The sequence below is a fragment of the Eumetopias jubatus genome, unplaced genomic scaffold (assembly GCF_037043125.1).
Source record: "Eumetopias jubatus isolate StellerSeaLion01/CBP00866 unplaced genomic scaffold, mEumJub1_p1.0 scaffold_14, whole genome shotgun sequence".
Taxonomy (NCBI): domain Eukaryota; kingdom Metazoa; phylum Chordata; class Mammalia; order Carnivora; family Otariidae; genus Eumetopias; species Eumetopias jubatus.
In genome coordinates this window covers 90,709,977-90,724,243 of record NW_028274820.1, presented here as the reverse complement: position 1 = coordinate 90,724,243, position 14,267 = coordinate 90,709,977, and the positions used below count along the sequence as shown (strand labels likewise).

General features: G+C 37.8%; 1 protein-coding gene and 2 pseudogenes across 6 annotated transcripts in view; all 3 read left to right on the top strand.

The window, feature by feature from the left end:
* Positions 1 to 14,267, top strand: part of CNOT4 (CCR4-NOT transcription complex subunit 4) — a 144,966-nt gene that overhangs the window by 83,975 nt on the left and 46,724 nt on the right. For 3 of the 6 annotated variants that reach the window (XM_028106273.2, XM_028106271.2, XM_028106275.2), the window contains exons 6-7: positions 243 to 368; positions 3,836 to 3,960. In XM_028106273.2, the coding sequence (XP_027962074.1) occupies positions 243 to 368; positions 3,836 to 3,960 (251 nt within the window). Of the gene's footprint in view, positions 1 to 242; positions 369 to 3,835; positions 3,970 to 14,267 lie in introns of all 6 variants that reach the window. The other 3 variants (XM_028106272.2, XM_028106270.2, XM_028106274.2) reach the window with 1 other exon arrangement.
* Positions 10,975 to 13,337, top strand: LOC148162545 (signal transducer and activator of transcription 2 pseudogene; annotated as a pseudogene).
* LOC148162544 (signal transducer and activator of transcription 2 pseudogene) lies at positions 12,197 to 13,337 on the top strand (annotated as a pseudogene).

Sequence of the window (14,267 nt, the reverse complement as noted above, 5' to 3'; positions counted from 1 at the left end):
GATTTGGGTACTCAAATTCTGGAAAACTTAACTGAGGTGTTTTCTTTAGTTCTTCCAAAGGAGCATCATCTTTAATAGATCCTGCTAGCAATAGTTTAGTTCTCCAGTATTCAGAGTCATACCTCTTGTTTTGTCATGTCTGTGCCTCATTTGAGGTGAAGTGAAAACAACAAACATGGAAATTCTCATTGTGCCAATTCACATTTTGGGTCCTTTTTCCCCCCTCCCTACTCTTTCTGCAGGCATCTCTAGGTACAACAAAATACTGCAGTTACTTCTTAAAGAATATGCAATGTCCAAAGCCCGACTGCATGTATCTACATGAATTGGGGGATGAGGCGGCCAGCTTCACAAAAGAGGAAATGCAGGTAGTAAAATAATGTGAATTAAAACTTTGCAGAAAAGGGAGTATTTTTCTTTATAAATTAAAATTGCAAAAGCAGGAACTAGGGATTTAATTTTTTTAATTGTTATTAAAGTAGCATTTTCCAGTGTTCCATGGAATGTCAGTTCTACAGAATATTGTTATAATAAAAATGGGTCTGTAGTCCATTAAGTTTGAAAATGCTAGATTAATGAAGATAGTTTTCTTTCCTGCAGGACTTCTCAGAGTCTTTAATATGCTAATACATATCCAAGAAGGGAATGTACAATCAGAACTTAATTGACCAAGAAAAGCATTTTGGTAAATGCTACTTTAGGGGGAATATCAACAAAATGGAAGCTAAGTGGGTTACTGTAATTATGAGGTTTTTTTTCCTTCCTGATTTCCACTCTTTATAGAACATGCTAGAAAATAATAACCTATCAAATGTTGCTGATAACCTAACATTTTTATAAAATGATTCTTTCCATGAAAGTGTACTGAGTCAGTGTCCTGTGAAGGATGAACTGAAGGTTTATTATCCTGTGTTCTTTTTTATATTTCCTGTTCTCTGTTCTCCTTTCAATTTGTAGTATTATAAACATGACAAATAAAAATGTTGACCATATGCATATTAAATGAGGATTATACCAAAGCACAATGCTGCACTTCCCTATTAACAGATGAGGACATCAGATTGTTGCTGTGGACTTTTGCACATTTAGAAGGTAGAGGGGCATTGATTGCCACCTTGGACTCTCCATGTCAAACTAGAGAAAGTCTAGTAGGGTCTCCGTTAAGAGCAGATTGTTAAAATGAAATATTACCCTTTTTTTGACTTGAAGTTATTTCAGATTTAAGTTCCGTTATAATCAATTCATTGGAATTTCTTGATTGTATTTCTTTATGGTCCAAAAACAGTGTTAAAGTAAGGTCTCTGTGATATTTAATGGGAACAGATGACTTCTTACTTAATAAATGCTTGTTGATTTTTTTTTTTTCTTTTTTTGGGTGAAACGTTCTGGATAGAATCTAAGGTTGAACCATTCCAAACTAAATTTTGACATGTAGAGAATATGCATTACTCATGCTACTATTACAGTGAAAATTTCTGTCAATAATCTCAGCCCTAGTTGATCTCATTTTGAGTATTATTGAATTGTAAACGAAAATGGACAGACAGTCCCATGGAACTGACTTGTAATGGGATTTAACCTGTCTTTGTGGACTGCCCCTGTAAAATCATTTGAGTATTAGTTTTAGTTCTTAGTTGCTAATGAAAGCCATAATATCTCCTGAAGTATTGATTGTAGAAAAAAATTTCAAGGCTATTCAGTGTTTTAAAGGTATAAAATCCACATCTAACTGTATTTTTTTCTTAATAATTTAAAATACATATTGTGATGAATATCTGCTCTTCTTTATGTGAGCTTAAAATTAATTTGAAAAGAGGTTTCTTTATTAAAACAGTTCCTCTATATAGAAAGGAAATTTGAACAAATTATATCATGGCAAAAGTCAGATCTTTCCTTGTTACTGCATAATTGAAAATTTAGTACCATATGAAATATTTATAGATCCATTTGGAACAGGCAGGAGCCCCCTCAAAACAGGGCACAGTGCATTGTGCAATGTATATGATACAGTCCTACTTGATTAGATGATGTTGCCCTTGCTTGTTTTTATTGTTTTGTGTTTGTTTTGATCTGTGCCTTTCTCGGTTTGGTTTTCCTGTAACATCTAGTTAGACACACTTCTAAAATAATTAAACAATCCTGAAGGTAAGTAAAAATGTCATTTCAGTCATGATATACATGCAAATCGTAAAAAGTTGTTCAAAGTAATTTCATTGTAACTTATTTTTTTTAAGATTTTATTTATTTTTGAGAGAGAGAGTGTGGCACGAGAGGAGGGAGGAAGGGCAGAGGGAGAAGCATACTCCCCAGTGAGCAAGGAGCCCGATGTGGGACTCCATCCCAGAACCCTAGGATCATGACCTGAGCCGAACGCAGACGCTTAACTGACTGAGCCACCCAGGCGCTCCTCATTGTAATTTATTTTTGTGTATGACTAATTTCCAGAGGCAGTCTTTGCCTAATTTCTCCGATAACGTTTGTGACATTGTCTTCTGATATACAGCATCCAACTACGGAAATACAGATTTTGTTGTATATAGAACACTGATCTTCAAACTTTCTGTAAAGAGCCAATTAGTAAATATTATAGGCTTTCTGGGCCTATCTGGTCTTTGTAGTAAATACTCAAATTCTTCTGTTGTAGCAGAGACAAGCCATAGACAGCAAGTAAATGAATGAGCATGACTATTCCAATAAAACTTTATAAAAACAAAGGGGCTGGGGCTGCCTGGGTGGCTCAGTTGGTTAAGTGTCTGCTTTTGGCTCAGGTCATGATCCCAGAGTTCTGGGATTGAGCCCCACATTGGGCTCCCTGCTCAGTGGGGAGTCTGCTTCTCCCTCTCCTGCTCCCCCCTGTTTGTGCTCTTTCTCTTTCTCTCTCTAATAAATAAATCTTTTTTTAAAAAAAAAAGGGCGCCTAGGTGGCTCAGTCGTTAAACGTCTGCCTTTGGCTCAGGTCATGATCCCAGGGTCCTGGGATTGAGCCCTGCATCACTCTCCCTGTTCCATGGGAAGCCTGCTTCTCCCTCTCCCACTCCCCCTGCTTGTGTTCCCTCTCTCTCTGTCAAATAAATAAATAAGAGAGGGAACACAAGCAGGGGGAGTGGGAGAGGGAGAAGCAGCCTTCCCGCCGAGCAGGGAGCCTGATGGGACTCAATGCGGGACTCAATCCCAGGACCCTGGGATCACAACCTGAGCCGAAGGCAGACGCTTAACGACTGAGCCACCCAGGCGCCCCTAAAAAAATAAAATCTAAAAAAAAAAAAAACAACTAGAGGCCCTTTTCAACCTATTTCCCCATCATTTATTTAAGAATGAAGTCTTCTAACAGGCCATTACAAAATTTTCAGAAGATCACCAAAAAATATTAATTTCTCTTTTTAAAAGAGATGAACACATTGTAAATAGTACACAGATAAAAAGTCTTAATACATTTTTCATTATCTTGACACACAGTAAGAACTCCATTATTTTGTTTTTACATAAAAATTAATGTATTTTAAGCTCCAGACCAGGGACTGGCAGTTTACTACCACACAGGCACCCCAGGCCTCTAGTTTTTTGAGCTGGCAAAAAAGTTGTCTGTTAATATGTTTTTCTGCACAATAAATGGTTGATGAAATCCTTAATTAATGGCATATATATCATGTAGTTTTGTAGGAAGAACTTTCATTGGTCTAGCAGTTCTGTGACATCATCCTCACGGGGTTCTCTATGCCATGAAAAATCCTTACATGTTTATTTAGGATATCTTTAATAATTGAGAAAGTAAGTCGTCATTTTATGCCAGCCATTTTGTGAACCCCACTGCAGTTTTAATTTCTTCTTCCATTAGGCGGGTAAGCACCAAGAATATGAACAGAAACTACTTCAAGAATTATATAAGTTAAACCCCAATTTTCTTCAACTATCTACGGGTTCAGTTGATAAGAATAAGAACAAAGTGACACCACTGCAGAGGTATGATACGTAAGTACCGATATTAGTATAATCAGACACCTTACCTTCATGTCTGTCGATCCCCTCTTCTCATTTTACATCTTCTTCAGGCACAGTTCTTCTTGACAGTGTCTATCATTTGTGCAGAATTGTTGCATTATATAGGAAATGTTGAGTCACAGTTTCTGGGTTTGAATGTTTGCTGCCTGCCGCTCCCTGGTAATACTTCAGATGAGCCTCTTGATGGCTACCCCTTTGCGTTGATTTGCAGACTGCCCTGGACCCTGAGAACACCCTCCTTGAAAAAAAAGGAATTAAGGGATGTTGGTTATTGAAAGGCTCTTATTACCTAATTAAGGTTTCCCCTGATATAATGAGGGGGAAAATATTGTAAAAGGGGGAGTGGGAGCTTTCTGAAGCATTGTATGTTGGGGACCCAAATATCTGTGGTGTTTTAGTCGCAGGAATCATTAAAGTCTTATATCCTCTGAACGAGAAGGATTGAGAATCTTACTCATCTTACGAAACAACTTACTTTTGTGTAGACCTGTATTATGTCAATGTTTAAATGAATTTATAGTCTAAGGTACAGAGTCTCATTCTGATATGGTGATCTTCACATTTTGGGTTATATTTGGTCATGGCCTGTCAGAAAATGGTATGATTAATAAAAACAATAATTTTGGGGTTGTACTCTGTCCCGAATGTTCCTTAAGTTTGATGTGTTAGGATCTTGTTAATGTTTTTTAATTTGGTAAGTTTAATTTTTATAAAATGAATTCATTTGAAGTAAATAGCTATAATTAGTTTAGATATGTTCATTTTCTTTCTTTCTTTCTTTTTTTTTTAACTTATTCCAAAGTTAAATTTGTTTAAAGTGATATTCTAAATGTCTGGTTGTTACTTGTTATAGTCCAGCATTTAGCACTAAAGTAATATAAGGGCCATTTTTCAAATGTAGCTAATAGTAACTACATATATTGTCATCAGGTCAGTTTCTTTAGCAACCTATTCTTGTATTTAAATTCTTGAAGTCCTTGTTAAGTTTATTCACTTTGATGGTAAAGATTATTTAAAAAGCTATTCAAGTTTGTTTATATACACACACACACATATGCACATGTACATACATGTGTATATAAATATATATTAAAGAGGCCACAGAGCAAAACATAAAATTACTGTATAGTAAACTATGTGAAATTTGTTTATATCAAAGCTAAGAATTAAAGCTAAGTCCAAAAGAAATCTTTTTGGGATGATAAGCTTTGTCCCTTTCTGTTGATCTTTTTGTACCTACCCCTTTCTACTCCTGGATGTTTACTTTGTTATGAACCATATTCTATTACTTACCTCATTGGTTGCTAACTCAGTAGTGCTTCATATAAGAATGGGGTTACCATAGTAAAAATTTTTTTCAGATGCTTTTAACGTTTATATACATCACTGTTCTCATTAAAAATGTCATTCTAATTAAAACCATATTCTGGGTTTATAGCCCCTAGAGAATTCAGACCAGAAATTTAAAATTTAGATCATCTCTTTGAGATAATGTTTTTTATTTCCCAAATATAAAAGTAATATTGTATGTGAACTCAGTACTCAAGACATTTGCCCTGAAAATGATCTGATGTGTTTCCTGCAGTGTGTATTTCTTTGTAGTCCTTTTCCTTCTTGTGAATGTATATATACACAAAATACATTTGTTTGTTATGTTTTAAAACTTAACACTCATTATTATGAATATTTTCCTTTGTCATGAAAACAATTTTTTATGGCTGCATGGTATTTCATTATACATGAGCATTTGAAATTTATTAAAGCAACCTCCTGCTGGTGTATACTATTTTCATTTTGGTGCTCTTATTTATGACACTGTGATGAACATTTTTTCATATAAACATTTTGGTTATAGCTTTGATGCTCTTTGAAGTAGAACTGCTGAGTCAAAGATGATGAGTACCTATTTCCTTGAATTGAATATTTTTTCTGCACATTTGCCAATTTGATAAAAAAGCTGTCTCATTTTAATTTGTATTTGATTAATAGAGTGAATGAACTTCTTATAGATTGTGAATTCATATCTGTTTGTTATGTTTTATTGATGTATTTAAGTGTTGTATGTGCATTATACAGAATTAACTTCCCCAATTAGTTGACCAGTCTACTTGTGTTTCAAAATACTTGAATTTATGAATCAATTGTGGAAGAATTTCTATTCTGCAATATAACATTGAGTGTTCTAAACCAATAGCATGGTATATCTCTCCAAGTCTTTTGTGTCTCTTAGGAAAGAATTTGTTGGTGTCTTTTCCCTGCTTTATTGTATTGCATCTCCCAACACCACCTCTTCCTATTTGAGAATTCCAAGGCTAAAAATTAAAGACCAGTTTTAGAAAGTGGTGCTATCAGGCATCCTTGTCTCATTCTTTATAGGGCTATCTCCCTATTTTATAAGGCTGTCTCCAGTGTTTTATTCACTTGTAAATGTGATTTTGACCATTTATTTGAAGTAAGTATTTTTAATCACAATTTGAGAATACCTTGTTATTTTTAATTTGTTGAGTTTTTTTTCTTTAGATTGAAAGTGAGAATTGACATTTACTAAATGTCCTTTTGGCATTTATAACAAGTATTTAGTTTTTCTTCAACGTATTTTTTTGTAATCAGTTATTATTAGATTTACTAATATATTACTGACTTTGCCTTCATATAAAGTGTAGTCAGAACCCATTTATAACTGTTTCAGTAGCAGGAGGGGAATGTCCTGGATACCACGGAGTAAAGGAAGGAGAAAGGGAGATATAAAACAAAGTACTCATTTAATAACTGCCCAAAGCCAGTTGTTACTGAACCTCAGCTAGGACCAGAATAAATCTTGACACGGTTACCTGTGCTTTGCATAAGCACACAATATAGGAAGGTTTCTTTGGGGATGGAGAAGGGTTGTTTTTTGTTGGTTTAATTCAGGTCCCCCAAATTTAAGGACATGTGATGGCCCAAGGTAGAGAGAGTTCTTGTTTTGGCAAGCTCCTATAGCTTGTTTTCTTTCCATGCCACCCCTGCAAAAGATTAAGTTCAACTGACTGTCAGTGCTGCTGAAGGTCTGCTTTGGTCTCTATTTCCACATTGTCACTGTATAGGGTATAGTGGTAGGGATGAATTTGTAGATAATTTTCCTTCTTCCCATAGGGAAGACTTGTCAAGTTAGAAAGATGAACAGTATGACTCTTTCCATGGTCCTACCCAGGAGATAGGTTTTTCTTATTCAAGATAAGTTGAGAATTAAGCTTTGTAGGGAAGAATGAAAAAGAATGGTTTCTTTCTGTCTCTTCTTGTCATTCACATGTAGTGAATAGCAGTTATACAAGAACTGCAGGAAAACAAAACCTGGAACCTTTATGAATTGATAGTAAACCTAAAATGTAGTTTCCTGTTATTTCTGATTAAGCCAGAGTACAAATATTAAGAGTATCATGCTACTGAATCCTCACTGAACCCTGACATGGTCCTGATACAGATATAGAAGTGAAGTTTCTGTAGTGTGTCTTACTCCTATTTCACTTAAGTGAACAGTAAATTATGAAAGGGTATATGCCATTTGTTCTCACCACCCCCCATTATGGTGCATTCCAGAGTATATCAGTCAGATGGAGTATAGATGTGCTGGTTTTCTATATTAATCAGTTACTTTGAAATGAATACAAATGACAAGAATGGGGAATAAGGAAACCATGCAGTAGTGATGCTTAGTTAAGGACTGGCTATTTTAAGTTTGGGGGTTTGAAATACCTTCATTTAGGTTGAGACACTAATTGTGCCCCAACTGGAAACTGTGAAAGGAATAGTAGCTAGATGGGCTGCTGTGCCCAGGGACAGTGAGTAGGCCTACATAAGAATTTGGGGAGCACATTATTGGGTATATAGATCACTCAAGGTAAATGGTTATGACTTGACATTGTGGCTTGGACAAGCCGCCATTGAAGGTGTGGGGATGTTCAGCTTTAGACTGAGGTGAGAAGAGGGTTGGTGTCTTTTGTGTGCCTTTAGTCTCCGTTGTCCTGTGTGGGAGATACCATTGTTCTCTTGCCAGACCAGGGACTGGCAGAGGCCCGGGACGCCATTGTTACCTTATTTCTGGCAAGGAAAACTGGGACTGGCAAGGTTCAGAGAGTTTAAGTAATTCACCAGTATCCCACACAAATAAGTGATAGACTGGATTCTGACCAGAGTTGCTGTCGCTTTTACCCCCAGGCTCATTCTCCCACTCTGCCACTGCTCAGTCTAGAGGAGGTAAAATTCTTAAGAGACTTTAACTTGAATCAAAAACTCTAACATGAATCAAACTAATTGACTTAAAGAAGACTATGTCACAACTAATATGTAGTTTGACCTTGAAGATCTCGGGTCTGGAGATTTATTATCTCAGGATAAATTGGATATACTATACATCCCAGGAATGAATGGTATTTTAAGCAAAAGCTTTCCTAAACTACACTTTGGTGGCAATAGAGGAAAAGCTAAAAAAAGGAAAATGACTATAGGAATTTGTCAGTTTTTATTACATCAAAGGAAAAATGCATGTCTTTTTAAAAACATAGCTATATCTTTATTGAAAATCAAGTATAAGCTTTGATAGACTGCGTGCATAGTCAGAGTGCCTTTTTTATTCAACATGATGGGAGTGGTCCCTGCATGAATCTTGTTCTCCTACCCTGACATCATTTAGTCTGGTTTGATTTAGAAAAGGTATGGTCCCAGAGACTTGTTGAAAATAGTCTTGGGTAGAGCTTGTTAAATCATGAACAGGCTTCAGCACATCTGTGAACTCTCTGAAATTTTATCAGATTTTGTGTGTGTGTACATTTTTCTGGAGAGAAGACCCATGACTTAATAATAATTATAAATTGCACCTGTGTGTGTTAGTACTTACAGATAGAAGTGATTTCAGCAGTGATTCTCAAACTATGGACAGGCGCCATGAGAGATGGCCTACATTTTTTTTTTTTTTTTGGTAGAATGGATCCCCAGAAAGGCATTCCCCCTTTTATAATAGATAAATGATTTGCAGTTCCCTACTTTTTTTTTTTTTGCATGAAACTCAAGGCAACTTACTAGTAAACTAAGTAGATGAATTAGTAAGATTTGCATTGCCTTCTGGGTGTGTATATTAAAATTAGTGAGCTATAAGATTTTTCTGACCTTTGTTCTCAGAGTCTTTTTTCTTATTTCTCCTAAGAAATTTTATTCCCATTCTGTATTTGGAAATAAAAAGTTACTGCACATGTGCACATACATGCTGGAAAACTAGTACCAAGTTTTGGTGTCTTGTTCCACCTACATAGAATATTTTCAAGAAAGTTAGAGAGCCACTGGTATTTTCTTTCCCAGAGGGTGGGGTATAATGAGTGTTGGGGGATGGATAGTTAAAATGAGCAGTTGTGTGTTTAAATTCTACTTAAGTATATAGTATGTTTTAAAAGATCAGCCTTTATTACTGAAATACAAAATTAAAATGAATAGTTGGAGACAGTTTTACTTGCTGCTTTTGAAAGCTGGCCACAGCCTGTATGTTTAGGATGGTAGATGTTTATCTTTCAACTTTAATTTTAATAATTGAATTTTTTTATTACTAGTAATCAAAACATTTATTTTCGCTCATGCTCAGTACATCCTGGAGTAATTGAGAAAATTCCAATTAAAATTGTATTTGCCAAACTATAATCAGTCCAGATTATTGACGCATTTTTTCTTACCATGTTAATAGCTCATTGTGCCACATTATGTAAGAGGTGGCCATATTTTAGTAGTAAAGTAATACTTGAGATGTTAATGTATATTGAAGCCTGTATCAAATAAACTCTGTAAAGGCAAGCTACCTGTCTGTACTTTAAATTTGTCCTTTGCAGTAGCAGCTGTAGATCTCAGTTATTTAAGACGGGCAAGCACGAAAAATTAAAATGAATTCTTCTGAATGAATATGGAGTATTTAATTTAGGAGCAGTGTGAATATGTATTTGTATATACAGTAACATGACACTGAAATTTGGAAATGTCCATTATGTTGACATTAAATTATACCTTATTTCCGAAATGCAACCATAGTTAGCACAATCATGGAGACTTTGTCTTTTCAATATGATGAACACGAGGACTAGACCTTCTCAGTATTTTTTCTGTCCCCACTCCCAATCTGGAAAATGGTCTTTTCTGTGATCCTTCTCCTATGTAACTACTTGTTTTATGTTGCAAATTTTAGAAAGCCGCCAAGAGACTATTTTCAGGAGTTTGATGGCATCGCTACCAAGAATTAGAAAGGAAGTCAAATTTGAGCACTATCTTTGGGGCAAGTTAGAAGCTAGCATCTGAAGATCCAAACAGAAGAGTAGCTGTGTCACACTGCCTACTTGCAGATAGTTGTAGATCGTGGTTTCTTTATCTGTAAAACCTTTTGAATTTGATATTAATGATTGCCTCTAGCTCTACAGTCCAGTAACAGCGCTCCTCTTCAGTTCCACTAGTGTAGTAATCGTCAAGATACCAGGTGTTGCCGTTAAGACTAAATCAGCATCTCCAGAAACAGATTCTGGATATACACTCTCTATTTCAAAAAAATAAATATACATATTTATTTAATGCCCCATAGCACTGGGTTCCAACTTTTGGGTTAGTTGAAAAATACTTACTCCTGAGAAATCTATAATCTCACCATAGATTTCAGAGCTATTTAGGACTAGGACTTTAAAAAAACTCAGTAAGACTATTTCTACAAAGATGTTACATGTTTACAAATTTTCATTTACAGACATTTACACACACAGCATTGCCTTCTGGAAATATCTTGATTGTGTTATGAGACCCACCTACCTTTTAGAACTGCTTAGTCCCACTTGAATCCAGTGCTTTTCAGTTAGTTGTGTGGTATTTAAAGATTTAGGTGTTTTGATTTCTCTTTCTCAGCATTATTACTGGGCAACGATGATTCCAAGGCTAACATGCCATTCCTTCAGTTCTTGGACCAAATGAACTCTCAGTATGCCTGCTGCAGCCAAGACCCTGAGTGCTTGTTGCTACAGCAGAACTTGTGAAAATTCTATTGGGACGGTCAGGCCTTTCCTCAGGGCCCTACCCAGTTGGCTGAGATGATGTTTAATCTCTTTAATTCTGATTCAGGCTCAGAGGGCTCAGTCGGAGCAAGGAGAGGCAGACCTCAAAGCACCTGTGGAGAGCCAGCAGCAGGAGATTGAATCCTGGAACCTGGAATTAAGGGCTAAGATGGAGAAGCTGGTGAAATCCATCAGCCAACTGCAGGACCGCAAGGATGTCTTCTACTCGTGATAGAAGACCCAGCCCCAGTGAGGATGTCCTCTTTAGACCCCCATCAGACCAGACATTAGCAGCTTCTGGAGGAAACCCCGTGAATGGGACAAAAGGAAAAAGGAGGTGCTGGGTACCTTTAAAGCACTGCTAAGCCATTACCTACCCTAATCAAGCTACTGCCAGAGTTGGAGGCATGGAAAGTCCAGCAGCGAAATGCCTGCATTGGCATTGGCACCTGGACCACAGACGGAAAGTTGGAGAAGTGTTCACGGCTGGAGGAAAGCTGTTGTTTTTTTATCTGTATTAGCTGCTGGAAGACCTGAAGGGACTGTGTCACCTGGTTAGCTATCAGGATGACTCTCTAACCAAAGAGGAAGGTCCTGTTCATAGCGTTGCTGAAGTGTCTGCTTCAGAAAGCCTTTGTGGTAGAAACCCAGCCTTGCATGGCCCAAACTCCCCATCAGCCCTTCATCTTCAAGAGTGGGAGGAAGTTTACTGTCCTACAAGGCTGCTGGTAAGATTCCAGGAAGGCAGTGGGACACTGACTGCAGAAGTCCCCATCGACAGGAATCCTCCTCAGTTACAAGGTCTCCAGAAGTTCAACATTCTGACTTCAAACAAGAAAACTTTGACCCCTGAGAAGGGGCAGAGTCAGGGTTTAATGTGTAATTTTGGCTACTTGACTCTGGTAGAGCAACATTCAGTTGGTTCCAGAAAGGGCATCATTAGGGACTGCTGAGGGTGATGGAGGAACTGTACATTATCAGCGTCATGGTTGGATACACCTACCAGGGTCTGAAGCAGGAGCTGAAAACAGATAGCCCTTTGTGTGATTATTTCTAACCTGAAGCTACTCAGTTGCTTGGGCCTTGGTTCTTTGGTTCAGTCTGCTCAGCTTAAGCTCTCAGAATCAGCAGTTCTTTTCTAGCCCCCACCCCCCTCGCCCCCAGCCTACCCAAAGCCCTCCTGGAGCTTGCTGGGCCCTGCTCTCAGTTGGCAGTTCTCCTCCTGTATTGGCCGAGACCTTGACCTGGAGCAGCTGAGCATACTGAAGGACAAGCTGTTTGGGCAGAACTCTAGGATTGAGGGTACATTGTTGTCCTGGGCTGACTTCACGAAGCAAGAGAGCCCCCCCACCCCTGTGCAAGCTACCATTCTAGACATGGTTGCACAAAAATCTGGACTTGGTACATGACCACCTGAGGAATCTGTGGAATGATGGCCATATCATGGGCTTTGTGAGCTGGAGCCAGGAGCACCAGCTGCTTAAGAAGACCCATCTCTGGAGCCTTTCTGCTACATTTCAGCAAATCATTGGAAGGGGACATAACCTGCTCCAGGGTGGAACCTCAGGACAGTGATAAGGTGATCTACTCTGTGCTGCCCAACAGCAAGGAGGTACTGCAGTCATTCCTGCTGACTGAACTCATCTGGCACTACCAACTGCTTACTGAGGGAGAACATACCTGAGAATATGTTGTATTGCCTCTATCCCTGAATCCCCTGGAGTGAGGCTTTTGGGTACTACCACCAAGAGAAAGTTAATCTCTAGGAACAGAGGAAATACCTGAAACATAGGCTCCTTGTGCTGTCTGTAGACAGGTGGATGAGCTGCAACAACCACTGGAGCTTAAGCTGGAGCCAGAATTGGATTCATTAGGGCTGGAGCCCAGGATGGCATAAGGGCCAGAGCTAGGCTTGGAGTTAGAGCCACTGCTTGAGGCAGGACTGGATCTGGAGCCAGCACTGGAGCCCACACTAGGTGTGGTGGCACAGAGAGTGCCAGAGCCAATCCTGGGACCAGAACTGAAGCTGGAGCCTATTCTAGAGCCATTCCCAGGGAAACCCAGGAGACAACTACCGTTGCTCTATGATATGCTTGTAGTGTAACTTGAGATGCAAATGAAAGTGGGGCCCCTGTGCATTTTGGTGTTTCCTGGTTATGTTAGAGGAACAGACTTGTTCAGAAAGAGGCCTTTCTGAACAGAAGTGGCTAATAAACTTTGTGCTGACCTAGAAAAGAAAACTGTAGATTTTTTGTTTGCTTATTTTTAAATAAAAAAGCCCTGTGCAGTTTATCTTAGTGTACCCCATCTTCTTTCATCTGGTATTATGAGGACTTGGCAGTTCTTGACAAGACAGTAGTCCATTTCATGGAGTAGGTGTCTTTCTTCCATATTAAATGTGGTATTTATTAAAGTTTGTTTTCCTTTCTTAAACTTCTTGGCATGATAATGGGTTGGTGGATGTTGAATGTAAAACAACAAATACTTAATATGACTATAACTTAAGCAGACACAGAGCTTGTTGAGGAAGGAAGTTCACACCCAGTACTAGGGAAGTTGTGAGAACTCTGACCTGTTAGTGGTAGCCTTGGGATAAGTGTTACCTGTCCAGCCATTAGAGATCCAAGGAGTTCACATTTATTAGAATTGGAATTTGTAAATATATATTTTTTTCTGTTGAGATTATACATGCATTTGCAGGGATTCTCCCATCTGTATTTTCTTTTGCACTGATAAGGTTGCACTTACACTGGCAGGTTTAATTATAATTTGACTCTTTACAGCCTACATAGGAAATAAAAACAATTTTTAGTTTTATCTTTATTCTTAAAGCTTTTCATTTATTGTTCCTTGAATAGTTAATTTTAAGGTAAATTGAAAAAAATATTAAAACTGAGTGGAACATAAGCTTACTGATACCTTGCCCCAATCCTGTTTTTTTTAGCAGCTGTCTTTGGTTTAATGACACTGATCTAGAAATTTTTAAGCATCTTTGGTAAACCTTTCCCGTGCAAAGCATCGAATGCTATGAATCAGTTATGAAACCTCAGTTGGCATGGTGGACTAGATGATATAAGTTAATTGTAATCCAGAAACATTATCAAGATTTATTCTGAATGCAGTGTTTTCATTGATTGCCCTTGACATTAGCAAGACTAACCTCACCTATACTGAAAATTATTATTTAGTGCTCTTTAATGGTGGTGGCTGAGAACCTGAACT